The following is a 14,145-nucleotide window of genomic DNA, read 5'->3' as shown; positions in this document are numbered from 1 at the left end:
TTTTTGGTCAATTTCTGTTAATGCGATAGATAAGTACTGATGGAGTGTTCTGGGATGAGCTCGACATCGACCACACACTATCCATCCTTTTTTGTAGCACGGGCAGATCCTATCCTAATTTAACTTGGCCGACTGCCAATATATCGAAGAAGGTTTCCGTCCCCAAAAGCAGATCGATCCGACGAGACTTGTTGAAGCTCTCGTCAGCCAGAGATGAGTGCTGCGGAAAGTTGCACGCAGAAATGTCAATTTCCGATTCTGGATGATAGGCGATGTGGGATGTCACGCAAAAATCAAGGAGCAACTCGAATCCATTGTGCCTCGACTTGATATTGGTGGTTGCATGGTGTTTAATTCGCGTTTGTGTCTCACCAATGCTACGAATCTCGAAGTTGAGCTTGCTCCGTGGCAGTCGAAGTCTTTGGGCAAACTCCTCGGATATGAAATTCACCTGAGAACATGAATCCAGAAGCGCTCTTCCTATTTTGTAGCTTCCAGATGACTCCTTGACCAGAATCAGTGCCGTGGCCAGAATGACACAGTCGGAACGAGACTCCGTGTGAGTATGCGCGACTGCGTCCGAAACTTGTACAGGCTCCGCTTGAGGGAGTGGCAAGGGAGCTGCGGCCGATCCTGGCGATGGCCGATGAAGCAGCGAGTGATGCGGTAGTGCACATGAGTGGCACCTCCGCGTCGACGGGCAGTTGGCTACAAGCTGACCCCTGCCAAGGCAATTAATGCATAGCTTGTGGCGCTTTACTGCATTGAGGCGATTATCTAGGGCGAGATTGATTAGTTCTGGGCATCTAAAGGTCTTGTGGTCTGTCTGTGAACAGATGTTACAAGTTTGTGAGGTGCAATTGAAGGACAGACTTACCTGATGCATCTGCGAGTGCGACCTATGGCCACCTGGTTGACTCATAGGGGCTTCAGCAGGAGGCTTCTTATCCGATTCCAAATATTGACAATGACGTTCAACGACTCCAACACATTTTTCCCACGAAGGCAACGTAGTGTAGTCCAGCGACTCATTCCACTTCCTCTTAGTCTCCTGGTCCACTTTGCCCATAACTATGGAGATGAGCATGGCCTCGCAAATCTGTGGCTCGGTGCTCAACGAACGCAACGAGTTGTATAATGCGGATGCATGATCGATTAGGCTGCGCAACTGCTGACCATTTGACTTGGCGACAGTTGGCAATGCGAAGAGTGACGATATGTTATCCAAAAATACGAGAGTCGGGTTGTCATAGCGCTGCTTTAAGCGGTCCAGAGCCTTTGTGTAGTTGTCTGCGGTCACCTGGAAAGCTCGAACCGTTTCAAGGGCTGGTCCTCGAAGACAGTTTAACAACTGGTTGAACTTCTCGATCTTAGACATGGATGGCTGGTGGCCAATAACTTGGTTAAACGACAAGATAAAGTTTTGGTACTCGCAGTATTTGCCGTCAAATGTCGGCAATGATAAGCGCTGGAGCTTAGCTACAGATGTGTGCCCAAAATTAACCGTAGATTCATGAATGCCGGTGCTGTTAGCGTCTGGTCCAAGTTGCTCCTGAACGCAAACCTTGGCGTGGATAAACAGTTCCTCTATTTCGAAGCGAGTATTGCGCTGCGCCTCAGCTGGCTCTATCTGCTCTATGGCTTCCTGGGTAGATAAAGCAAGTTTAAAATACGATTCCAAAATCGACAAACGGCAAGATAATTCCAACGGAGATAAATTCAAACCAGGTTCCACTGATTTGCTCATACGTGTAAGGTTTTTTCGAGCACTCGTTCGTTGAGCTTTAAGTTGCTCCAGCGAAGACATTTTTGCAGATGTTTGTTTACTTATTTAATTTCGATCTGGCAATTCCTTGCTTGACAAGGTCTGTGAGAGCGAGCGAGACGACGAGATGTAGTGGAATATTTTCGCTCGGCAAGCCTAGAGTGCAACCTAGAGTGTTGCGACAGAATGAGGTTATGTATGGGGGTGCTCCTGGGGGCAATATGTATAGATGGAGGACCGAGATGTCGACTCCAACTATGGCGATGACACTTGGAGGATGTCCAACGATGTCCAATGATGCGGCGGGAGACCCTTGAGTATAGCCGGCAGCTGCGCTGCATGTAGTTGTGAGCAAACGCACTAGCGAAAATCCAATGCGGACGCTGGGTAGACCGGCAGCGAACGCGATGCGCGAATGTTCGAGAGTTTGGCAGAGCAAAGGTCGTAAATGCGCGTGCGAGACTTAGAGCAAAGTAAAAATGGGGGCGAACGTAACCACAATCATCACCAAAATTAACTAGAACGTAGCACAAGTCCTGTCACGGTCGCCAAAATGTAAAAACAAGAGCTTTTTCTTGAGTATAAATGATAAGTCGGATGGTGCTAGTTTAATAGTTAAATTTTAATGACAATTCTTGATTATTTCTCCTCACTTAAACTCCTCGTGGCTATATCTTCAACTTCAATTTTTTATCTGTCCTTGTTCTATTCTCTCTTTTTTCTAATTCCTATCTGCCACTCGTTCGAGTAGTACAAGTTGGCAGCCTAGCGCAACAGCTGTTATGTTAACATCATTCAAAAAACGCGGAATTCAAATTCTTCTTCTTCATAACTTTTCAAAATTGTTAAAAATTCTTTTTGTCGAGCGGCAGCTATTCTGACCGGACGAACTTTCTGAATGGAAGTGGTGGCCTCGCAATTTTTCTTATGGCTTGCCAATCTCGAAAGAGACCCAATGTACAAATTGCAATTTGAACAAATCTTGCGAGGAAGAGATTTCTTTACCGATGGGCAAAAGTAGTCGTAAGGAATGTCCTTGAATGTATTTAAATCTTCATGAGTAATCGTAGATTTTAGAGTTTCTGAAACGAACAATGACTGAAACTTTCCATGCTCTCTGAAAAAACAAGGTCATTGTCACTTTGAGCAATTGGTAACGGAGGTGGCAAGAAGCGATTTGGTACAATTTTTAATAGTTTAATTTATTTAGGCATTTCACAATTTGCAAGAAAGACTGACTAGATCGAATGTGATTGTCTTGCCAATGCTGAGATTCTTGCTCTAGGTCACATTCAGGTATTTCAGAATTTTCTGGAGGCACATATTCGCTCACTACAGGGAAATGGTCGATTACAGTATTGGACCAAATTTCTGCTAAAGATGCCGGCGAAAGCAAAATTGTCTTTTTTTTTTTTTTCTACATCAACCGTTTTTCCGCTCTTGTTCAAATGACTTCCATAATGTTCGTGAGGAAGTATGGCTCCAGCCAATTCTTTGCTTAAAGGTGCCATGCGCCTTTCAACTCTATTAAATGCACTTCGCCCTGGTGCATTACATGCAACATACAATGCATCCAAATTGTGCTTTAAAAAATGGTGAATTCCCGTAGCCATAACTTTCGCATATCGAGGATTCTCGTCGGGTCCTCCATCTACAGTAAAAATAACAACTGGTTTTATCGAACCAGTTTGAGTTTTGGCAATGTCACTGTCAATATTTGGATTCGGATAAGAAGCCTACTGCTGAACACCCTATGAGTCAGCCAGGTGACCATAGGTCGCACTTGCAGAGTAATCAATCATGTCTGTTCTTCAATTGCACAACACAAACTTGTTACATCTGTTCACAGACAGACCACAAGACCTTTAGATGCCTAGATCTAATCAATGTCGCCCTAGATAATCGCCTCAAAGCAGTAAAGCGTCACAAGCTATGCATCAATTGCACACAATCCGATTGTGCCATCCTTGCCACGGCTGTATCTGGCCAAGAATGTATCTGGACGTATCTACAGAATTAAAATCCAGAATCGGAAATTGACATTTCCGCAATTGAACCTTCCGCAGCACTCATCTCTTGAAGACGAAAACGTCAACTATTCTCACCACATTGATTTGCTTTTAGGCACGGAAACCTTCTTCGACATCGCCAGAAGGAGATTCCTCTTTCTTGAACGCAGACTATGGAAAAGGCCTGAGGTAGGGGCCTTTTATGTAAAATTTATGCAGGAGTTTCAAGACCTGGGACACATGAGTCTCGTGAGTCATCCACATTATTATTTAATTATTATTCCTCACCACTGCGTACTCAAGTCTAATAGCACATCAACAAAGCTTAGATGGCTTTTTGACGCTTCTTGCAGGACGACGTCCCAGAAATTGCTCAACGACATTCTGATGGTCGGACCGACCATTCAGCCAGATATTTATACATTACTCCTTCGTTTTCCGAAACATTGATATGTTATCACTGCTGATGTGGTCAAGATGTTCCGCCAAGTAGACACGTCAGCCGAGGACCGCAGATTTTGCCATCGCAACCATTAAGAACCTTCGCATTAAATACTGCAACCTATGGCACAGCGGTTGCACCGTATCTAGCCATACGCAGTTTGTCATACTTACCCGACAAATTCTATGGGTGGAGCGGAAATGGTAGAGGAGCTACATTAAATCAAAAGGGAAGTTACAGCGATTCTACAGGATGGCCAATAAGAACTCGCATAATGGCATTGAAATCACTGCAATTTTGTCGATGACGCGACAGTCTTGGCCTAAAAGGGGACCGAGTACGGGACACATTCATGTTTTCGTTCTCTCCAAGAGTAGATTCGGATTACGCTACCAAGTGCTCGATTTTGTCCATAGCATCTTCGCTGTTTGATTCGTTGAAAAAAAAAAAAAGACAATTTTGCTTTCGCCGGCATCTTTAGCAGAAATTTGGTCCAATACTGTAATCGACCATTTCCCTGTAGTGAGCGAATATGTGCCTCCAGAAAATTCTGAAATACCTGAATGTGACCTAGAGCAAGAATCTCAGCATTGGCAAGACAATCACATTCGATCTAGTCAGTATTTCTTGCAAATTGTGAAATGCCAAAATAAGCAATGTTGTTCACAACCACGAAGTTCACTATTAAAAATTGTACCAAATCGCTTCTTGCCACCTCCGTTACCAATTGCTCAAAGTGACAATGGCCTTGTTTTTTCAGAGAGCATGAAGAGTTTCAGTCATTGTTCGTTTCAGAAACTCTAAAATCTACGATTACTCATGAAGATTTAAATACATTCAAGGACATTCCTTACGACTAATTTTGCCCATCGGTAAAGAAATCTCTTCCTCGCAAGATTTGTTCAAATTGCAATTTGTACATTGGGTCTCTTTCGAGATTGGCAAGCCATAAGAAAAATTGCGAGGCCACCACTTCCATTCAGAAAGTTCGTCCGGTCAGAATAGCTGCCGCTCGACAAAACGAATTTTTAACAATTTTGAAAAGTTATGAAGAAGAAGAAGAAGAAGAAGAAGAAGAGGCCGAATGGTTAGACGCAGACATTATTGATAAAGATTTGACTAGTCTTGCGAATAAGGATTGTAACGATAATAGTTCGGCTCCTTTAATTACAATTGCCGAACATTTGAGCTCGCCATGGCATGAGGTGAAGTAAAAGAGATTTAATCTGCCACTTTATTCAGTGACAGATTCCTGATTTAGTTCTCGTAAGAAGTCTATGTATTTTTAATTCAGTGACAGATTTCTTTTTTTTTTTTTTAACTGCTTTGCTTTTATTTATTGAATCTTCTCATTTACGAGACTAACAATAAGTGTATCAAATCTTATACTATTGTTGGGTCAAAACCCAATTAGAATAATCTTGTATATTTGAATTCCGCGTTTTTTGAATGATGTTAACATAACAGCTGTTGCGCTAGGCTGCCAACTCGTACTACTCGAACGAGTGGCAGATAGGAATTAGAAAAAAGAGAGAATAGAACAAGGACAGATAAAAAATTGAAGTTGAAGATATAGCCACGAGGAGTTTAAGTGAGGAGAAATAATCAAGAATTGTCATTAAAATTTAACTATTAAACTAGCACCATCCGACTTATCATTTATACTCAAGAAAAAGCTCTTGTTTTTACATTTTGGCGACCGTGACAGGACTTGTGCTACGTTCTAGTTAATTTTGGTGATGATTGTGGTTACGTTCGCCCCCATTTTTACTTTGCTCTAAGTCTCGCACGCGCATTTACGACCTTTGCTCTGCCAAACTCTCGAACATTCGCGCATCGCGTTCGCTGCCGGTCTACCCAGCGTCCGCATTGGATTTTCGCTAGTGCGTTTGCTCACAACTACATGCAGCGCAGCTGCCGGCTATACTCAAGGGTCTCCCGCCGCATCATTGGACATCGTTGGACATCCTCCAAGTGTCATCGCCATAGTTGGAGTCGACATCTCGGTCCTCCATCTATACATATTGCCCCCAGGAGCACCCCCATACATAACCTCATTCTGTCGCAACACTCTAGGTTGCACTCTAGGCTTGCCGAGCGAAAATATTCCACTACATCTCGTCGTCTCGCTCGCTCTCACAGACCTTGTCAAGCAAGGAATTGCCAGATCGAAATTAAATAAGTAAACAAACATCTGCAAAAATGTCTTCGCTGGAGCAACTTAAAGCTCAACGAACGAGTGCTCGAAAAAACCTTACACGTATGAGCAAATCAGTGGAACCTGGTTTGAATTTATCTCCGTTGGAATTATCTTGCCGTTTGTCGATTTTGGAATCGTATTTTAAACTTGCTTTAAACTTGCCCAGGAAGCCATAGAGCAGATAGAGCCAGCTGAGGCGCAGCGCAATACTCGCTTCGAAATAGAGGAACTGTTTATCCACGCCAAGGTTTGCGTTCAGGAGCAACTTGGACCAGACGCTAACAGCACCGGCATTCATGAATCTACGGTTAATTTTGGGCACACATCTGCAGTTAAGCTCCCGCGCTTATCATTGCCGACATTTGACGGCAAATACTGCGAGTACCAAAACTTTATCTTGTCGTTTAACCAAGTTATTGGCCACCAGCCATCCATGTCTAAGATCGAGAAGTTCAACCAGTTGTTAAACTGTCTTCGAGGACCAGCCCTTGAAACGGTTCGAGCTTTCCAGGTGACCGCAGACAACTACACAAAGGCTCTGGACCGCTTAAAGCAGCGCTATGACAACCCGACTCTCGTATTTTTGGATAACATATCGTCACTCTTCGCATTGCCAACTGTCGCCAAGTCAAATGGTCAGCAGTTGCGCAGCCTAATCGATCATGCATCCGCATTATACAACTCGTTGCGTTCGTTGAGCACCGAGCCACAGATTTGCGAGGCCATGCTCATCTCCATAGTTATGGGCAAAGTGGACCAGGAGACTAAGAGGAAGTGGAATGAGTCGCTGGACTACACTACGTTGCCTTCGTGGGAAAAATGTGTTGGAGTCGTTGAACGTCATTGTCAATATTTGGAATCGGATAAGAAGCCTCCTGCTGAAGCCCCTATGAGTCAACCAGGTGGCCATAGGTCGCACTCGCAGATGCATCAGGTAAGTCTGTCCTTCAATTGCACCTCACAAACTTGTAACATCTGTTCACAGACAGACTACAAGACCTTTAGATGCCCAGAACTAATCAATCTCGCCCTAGATAATCGCCTCAATGCAGTAAAGCGCCACAAGCTATGCATTAATTGCCTTGGCAGGGGTCAGCTTGTAGCCAACTGCCCGTCGACGCGGAGGTGCCACTCATGTGCACTACCGCATCACTCGCTGCTTCATCGGCCATCGCCAGGATCGGCCGCAGCTCCCTTGCCACTCCCTCAAGCGGAGCCTGTACAAGTTTCGGACGCAGTCGCGCATACTCACACGGAGTCTCGTTCCGACTGTATCATTCTGGCCACGGCACTGATTCTGGTCAAGGAGTCATCTGGAAGCTACAAAATAGGAAGAGCGCTTCTGGATTCATGTTCTCAGGTGAATTTCATATCCGAGGAGTTTGCCCAAAGACTTCGACTGCCACGGAGCAAGCTCAACTTCGAGATTCGTAGCATTGGTGAGACACAAACGCGAATTAAACACCATGCAACCACCAATATCAAGTCGAGGCACAATGGATTCGAGTTGCTCCTTGATTTTTGCGTGACATCCCACATCGCCTATCATCCAGAATCGGAAATTGACATTTCTGCGTGGAACTTTCCGCAGCACTCATCTCTGGCTGACGAGAGCTTCAACAAGTCTCGTCGGATCGATCTGCTTTTGGGGACGGAAACCTTCTTCGATATATTGGCAGTCGGCCAAGTTAAATTAGGATAGGATCTGCCCGTGCTACAAAAAACACTACTTGGATGGATAGTGTGTGGTCGATGTCGAGCTCATCCCAGAACACTCCATCAGTACTTATCTATCGCATTAACAGAAATTGACCAAAAAATGGAACGGCTATGGCGCATCGATCATGTGGAGCCTCCTGAGATCACACTTACGCCAGAGCAGCGAAACTGTGAGGAGTTCTACACCAAAACGGTATGACGTAATTCAGATGGTCGATTGGAAGTACGACTTCCATTTAAAGATGAACCTACCGTTCTCGGAGCCTCATTCGACATTGCCAAAAGGAGATTCCTCTCCCTCGAACGCAGCCTATGCAAAAGGCCTGAGGTAGGGGCCAAATATGTTGAATTTATGCAGGAGTTTCAAAATCTGGGACACATGAGTCCCGTGAGCCATCCACAGTTAAACACTCCGCATTATTATATTCCGCACCACTGCGTGTTCAAGCCTAATAGCACATCAACAAAGCTCAGAGTGGTTTTCGACGCATCTTGCTAGACGACGTCCCAGAAATCGCTTAACGACATTCTGATGGTCGGGCCGACCATTCAGCCAGATCTTTATACACTACTCCTGCGTTTTCGGATACATCGCTATGCTATCACTGCTGATGAGGTCAAGATGTTCCGCCAAGTCAACATGTTTGCCGAGGATCGCAGATTCCAATACATTCTTTGGAGAGCGTCGCCATCGCAACCATTGAGCACCTTCGAATTGAATACTGTAACTTATGTCACAGCGGCTGCACCGTATCTAGCCATACGCAGTTTGTCATATCTAGCCGACAAATTCATGGACAAATTGGAGATTGGAGCTAAAGCCATCAAATCGTCTTTCTATGTGGATGACTTCCTAGGTGGAGCGGATACGGTAGAGGAGCTAGATCAAATCAAAAGGGAAGTTACACCGATTCTACAGGATGGCCAATTAGAACTCGCAAAATGGCATTCAAATCACTGCAAGTTTGTCGATGACGCTACAGTTTGCAGTTGAACGACGAAATGTTAACCAGCACGCTTGGCCTAAAATGGGACCAAGTACGGGACACATTCATGTTCTCGTTCTCGCCAAGATTCGATTCGGACCACGTCACCAAGCGCCTCTTCGCTGTTTGATCCGTTGGGATTAGTTACTCCCATCATCATAGTGGCAAAAATTATCCTCCAGGAGCTGTGGCTCCTAAAACTACATTGGGACGAGTCAGTACCCCAAGGCATTCATACAGCTTGGATGTCCCTGCTTGCATCGCTTTCGTCGTTGGAGTCTGTAGCAATACCACGATATTGCCTCCAATCAGCGATACATACCTTTCAAATACACGGCTTTTGTGACGCCTCCATTAAAGCGTATGGATGCTGCATCTACGCTTGCACACTCGTATCAGATGGGCTAACTAAGGTACAGCTAATCACATCGAAGAGAAAATAAGCATTTGCCATACACACGACCACTAATCAACTGCTTGAAGGTATCTTCAAGATCAGTTCGCATCATCGCTGCCTACTAGTTATCGCCTGGATGTATATATTTATTCAGCGCTGCCGTAAACTCACACCATTCCAATTGCTGTCGCTGGCGCCAGCAGAATTGTTGCGGACCCTACATTACATCGTCTGAAATATTCAAACCATTCACTTCGCTCAAGAGGAATCCTGCCCTGCCCCCATCTAAGGATCCATTTGTATCACAGTTCGCTCGCCTCTTGATCTACAGAACTATAACGCCGGGCCACGGACGCTCGTTGTTTTAATACGAAAACAGTTCTGGATAGTGAATGTCAGGGACTTGGCGCGACAAGTCGTTCGCTCATTCATACATTGTTGTCGCTATCGATCAAGCAGCTAGCCATCTGCCTAAGGAGCGGATCACACCGTCTAGCCCATTTTCAAGTTGCAGAATAGACTTTTGCGGACCAATCAACGTCTATTTGCGCATCCACGGTAAGCCGAACTTGGGGGGCATATGGGAAGCTGCAGTAAAAAGCGTCAAGGGACTACTCAATCGCACACTCCGAGACAACAGATTAAGCTTTGAGGAGTTAGCCACTGCATCTGCTGACGTCGAGGTGATCCGAAACTCTTGCCCATTAACGCCCCTATCATCAGACGCAAACGATCTGGCTGCTCCCACGCCTGTCCACTTCTTAGTGGGTGACGCACTCCAAACTTTACCTGAACTTCCACCAATCGACGACAATCTGGACAAGTTGAATCGATGGAAAAGGTTCTGCGCACTAAAGCATCATATCTGGAGTCGCTGGAGCCACGAGTATATAAACGAGCTTTAAGTTCGCACAACCTGGACGAAGACTTCACCAAATCTAGCTGTCAATGACATGGTCATCGTTCATGAGGGTAATCTTCCCCCACAACGGTGGCTTCTTGGGCGCATAGTAAGCACCATCACAGGAGCGGATAACATTGTGCATGTAGCCAACGTACGCACTGCCAAGGGAATAATCCGCCGATCTATACGGAAACTCATCTTAAAACCTGTCTCTTGAAAGTCAATCGCATACTTTTAAGGAGGCCAGTATGTTGGGTCAAACCCCAATTAGAATAATTTTGTTTATATTTGTTAATATAACATCTGTTGTTCAATGCTGCCAACTTGTACTAGCGAGTGTGTGACAGATAGGAAGATAGAAAAGAGAGAATTGAACACACTGAAGAAGATTTTTAAAGTTAAAAAAAGCCACGAGAAGTTGAAGTGAGGAAAAATTATCAAGAACTGCCATTAAAATTTATACTATCTTGTTTTTACCTTTCATGCATTATAGCTGATAGAATCCTATCTTTAATGAAAAAATAAGTGAAAGTAAAAAATATTTAAACAAACGAAAAAGGATCAAAATATATCGAAAAAATATAGTTAAAGACCTAGATTAACATAAAAATATTTTAATGTTTTATACTTAAAAATTTTAAGTCGATTCAAAGGTCACGATCCCGTTTAAATTGTAATGGCCCCCCGTGGTGCTCCCTGGGTACCAATTATTACATACCAGTATGTATATGTACATATATGTAAACGGTAGCTAAACAGAGCGACCATTTTTACTAACAAATATTAAAAAAACATAAAAAAAAAAAAATTCACAACACAAGTTTTTAAATAATATTTTATTAGATCAAATTGCAATTAAACATTAATCAAACTAGTTTCTTAGATCAATATTGATTTTGGCCTGAAAATCTTCTTCTAGAACAAGTGCTTACTGTTTTCACTATACAAGCAAGTGAATTCTATTTTTAGATTTTTTATGATCTCAACTTTACGCGAGCAAATTTTTCCGCCAACAAGAAAGTGGCTGCATAATATAATAATTTTTTTAGCTCCACAATCTTTTGAATCGATTGATCGTATATTTTTGCCCACAATACTTTCTGTGCTTTGCTTTCTGTCTCTTTGCCTCCCATGCTTGTCTTCCTTTAGGGCTTGATCTTCCTTCCCTTATGGGGGTCATCGTGTTGGGAAGCGCTCAGCAGATTATCCTAGGTACGGAAAACTACCGGCCTGGATAATAAGTACAGGTCTCGTCCTTTCCGTGTCTAGGATTACTTCTACTCCCTTAGACTCAGATCTTTATGAACACAGAATATGCTTCTGGGTAGTAGTGTGTTCCCACATAGAACACTATGTCTCTTATTGTCAATAAGAAGAGTAAAGTGACCCTGAAAGCGATCGTGGCGGGTGGATTGGCTTTTTTAAACTTGTTAATTGAAGAACTGCATTTTAGTTGCTGGTATAAGTGCATTTTTTTTTTCGCGAGTTTCACGGCCACAGCATTCGATGGGCGCTGCTAAGTATCGTACGGCTCGAATCGAATAAAGAACACAGTATAGGACAAGAAAATATATTTGTACTAGTAAGATCTAAGAATTTTTTTTAAAAACTTTTGTTTTGATCGCCTTAAGAGCGGCAGGGAGTCTGAATTAGTGATAATAGGATAGAATATAGGGGTGCGTAACTTCTAGTGAATCTGCTTGGAACAGAGAAGTTTAGCGGACTAACCAAGTTGGGACTATCAACTTCACCACGACTAAGATGAAAAATAAATACTGTTCCAAGCATCGTTTCACGGTTACCTAGGGAAGGTAAGTTAATTAACATTATTGTACAGGAATAAGGAGGTAATATAATGTTTTCATTCCAATTAAGGCGCCGTAAGGCAAAATATAAGATGTATTGTTGAACCGATTCATTGCGGTCCGAGTAAACTTCGTATTGTGAACTCCACAAAGGTGATCCCTACTCAAGAATCGGACGGACTAGAGTTATTATAGGTTTTGGTCATGTAAGAATAATCAAATATAAAACCGAGTTATCTTGAAAGATGAAATGTCATGTTGTCTGCTTTTATTTTGTTTGATGTTGATCAGGGGAAAGCTGAGAAACGAAAATTTGTTTCTTTAGTGTGTAGCGTTCAACATCGCCTGCAAGGATTTTAGGATGCCACTTGGTATGATGCATGCAGAGGTCGTGCACTTCTAGCGATGCTCTGAGCTATCCTCGTCGGAATTGGCGTGGGTTTTTTCTACCTAAGCTATACCCTATACCCACATTAAGAAAATAAGTGCACCACTGAATCTAATATGGTGGACTAATAAAAATCGTGATGGGCTACACCCACAAATGAAGAGAAAATCCGGATTAACAAGTCTTTATCCAGTTAAGCGTTTGGGAAACTTGGATGTTGTGCGCCTCCCTATAATATACCCATTCTTCCTTGGTAGGTAGTGTACATATTCTATTAGCTACCCCTTGTTTGACGATAATTTAGTTCTAGCGAACTTTAAACATGTTGATGTGTCGGTGACGATCCATTAATAATGAAAGTCTAGACCATTATTTCATTACGTTACAAGTTGACTTCATTATTCTCGTTTTATTTCTCATATTAACTTAATTTCAATTTCTTCAATTTCATCTACGAATAAGTTGACCGCTTCATGTGGGCGGTCAATGCTCAGCGCAAGCTCTGCTGCTTTCCCTATGGCGAATACTTCCGCCTGAAATATGCTGTATTGGCTTGTGCCTCCTGCCATATCGGAGCCGGTAGTCCTTGCGGAAGTCTTCGATGGCCCACTTTCCGGGACCTATTCACGGCAGTTTATATTAACAACCCCTGACTGACACCAGTCGAGAAGCTATTTCATCTCCTCACAAAAACAAGAGGCGATGCAAAAGCCATTGTATCAAAATCCACTCTTACGAATGAGAGGTTCGGCGTGGGAAGCGCTTCAATATCGGTTCCAAATCAAACGACTTTTAGTCAACAAGAATCTGGGCATGCTCTAAAGGAGCTGCAGTCCACGATTCAGGGGTGTTTAACAGCGCAACCTCGTTCTCACGTATCCACTGATAGCTGGTATTTTTTGTTGATTTTCCTCTGCGCGAGCACTCTGGCAAAGCTTACCCTCTCCTTATGGGAACAGTCCTTAACGTGACAATCCTAAATCCCAGCTTGGGAAGAAATAAACTCCTTCCTGAGCGAAAGGTATCGGACATTGGAGGCCATCGAGGATATGAAACCAACTCATTCAGTAAAAAAAAAACTCCAATCCTTCGAGACTACTACTCAGAAAGGATGTGACTTATGCATCATCCGAACCATCCGGTAAGACTGTGCCCGCGCTTTCTCCAAAAGCCTGTTGACGGGTGTTTGGGCTACATGAAAAAGAAGCAGCTCTGTCTAAGTTGTTTCGCGAGAGGCCATAAGCTACGTAACTGCACGAACACACACGGTTGTTTTACCTGTAAGAGGAGGCAACATACGGTGCTGCAGCGCAGCCCCCAAAATTCCGAGAATGCTACACAAAAATCTCCTCATTCGAGACCCTCCAGCAGAAATGCATCGGCAAGCACTTCAGCGGTGTAAACCTATTTCGCTTCAAGCATTTCAGCCTTTCTACTGAGCACTTCCTTTTGGAACTAGCAGGCAAACTGCCCTCCTATCCGATCCCCTAGAATTCGTTAAAGAACCTGCCCGCTCTCCGCTCCAGTCAA

General features: G+C 43.6%; 1 protein-coding gene across 1 annotated transcript; it reads left to right on the top strand.

The window, feature by feature from the left end:
* Positions 1–6,849: 6,849 nt before the first annotated feature.
* LOC122319653 lies at positions 6,850–8,118 on the top strand. Its single transcript, XM_043207250.1, has 2 exons — positions 6,850–7,350; positions 7,402–8,118. The coding sequence occupies exons 1-2, from the start codon at positions 6,850–6,852 to the stop codon at positions 8,116–8,118; spliced, it is 1,218 nt and encodes a 405-aa protein (XP_043063185.1).
* The last annotated feature ends 6,027 nt before the right edge of the window (positions 8,119–14,145 follow it).

This window comes from Drosophila yakuba, unplaced genomic scaffold, assembly GCF_016746365.2.
Source record: "Drosophila yakuba strain Tai18E2 unplaced genomic scaffold, Prin_Dyak_Tai18E2_2.1 Segkk4_quiver_pilon_scaf, whole genome shotgun sequence".
NCBI classification, from domain to species: domain Eukaryota; kingdom Metazoa; phylum Arthropoda; class Insecta; order Diptera; family Drosophilidae; genus Drosophila; species Drosophila yakuba.
Note: the sequence above shows the minus strand (reverse complement) of the source record. Positions and strands in the feature narration are given on the sequence as shown.

Bases quoted from the DNA above. Each gene is read 5' to 3' on its own strand.
- LOC122319653 (XM_043207250.1), top strand. From the start codon at position 6,850: ATGTCTAAGATCGAGAAGTTCAACCAGTTGTTAAACTGTCTTCGAGGA. The intron at 7,351-7,401 runs GTAAGTCTGTCC...ATCTGTTCACAG, and splicing joins CGCACTCGCAGATGCATCAG to ACAGACTACAAGACCTTTAG.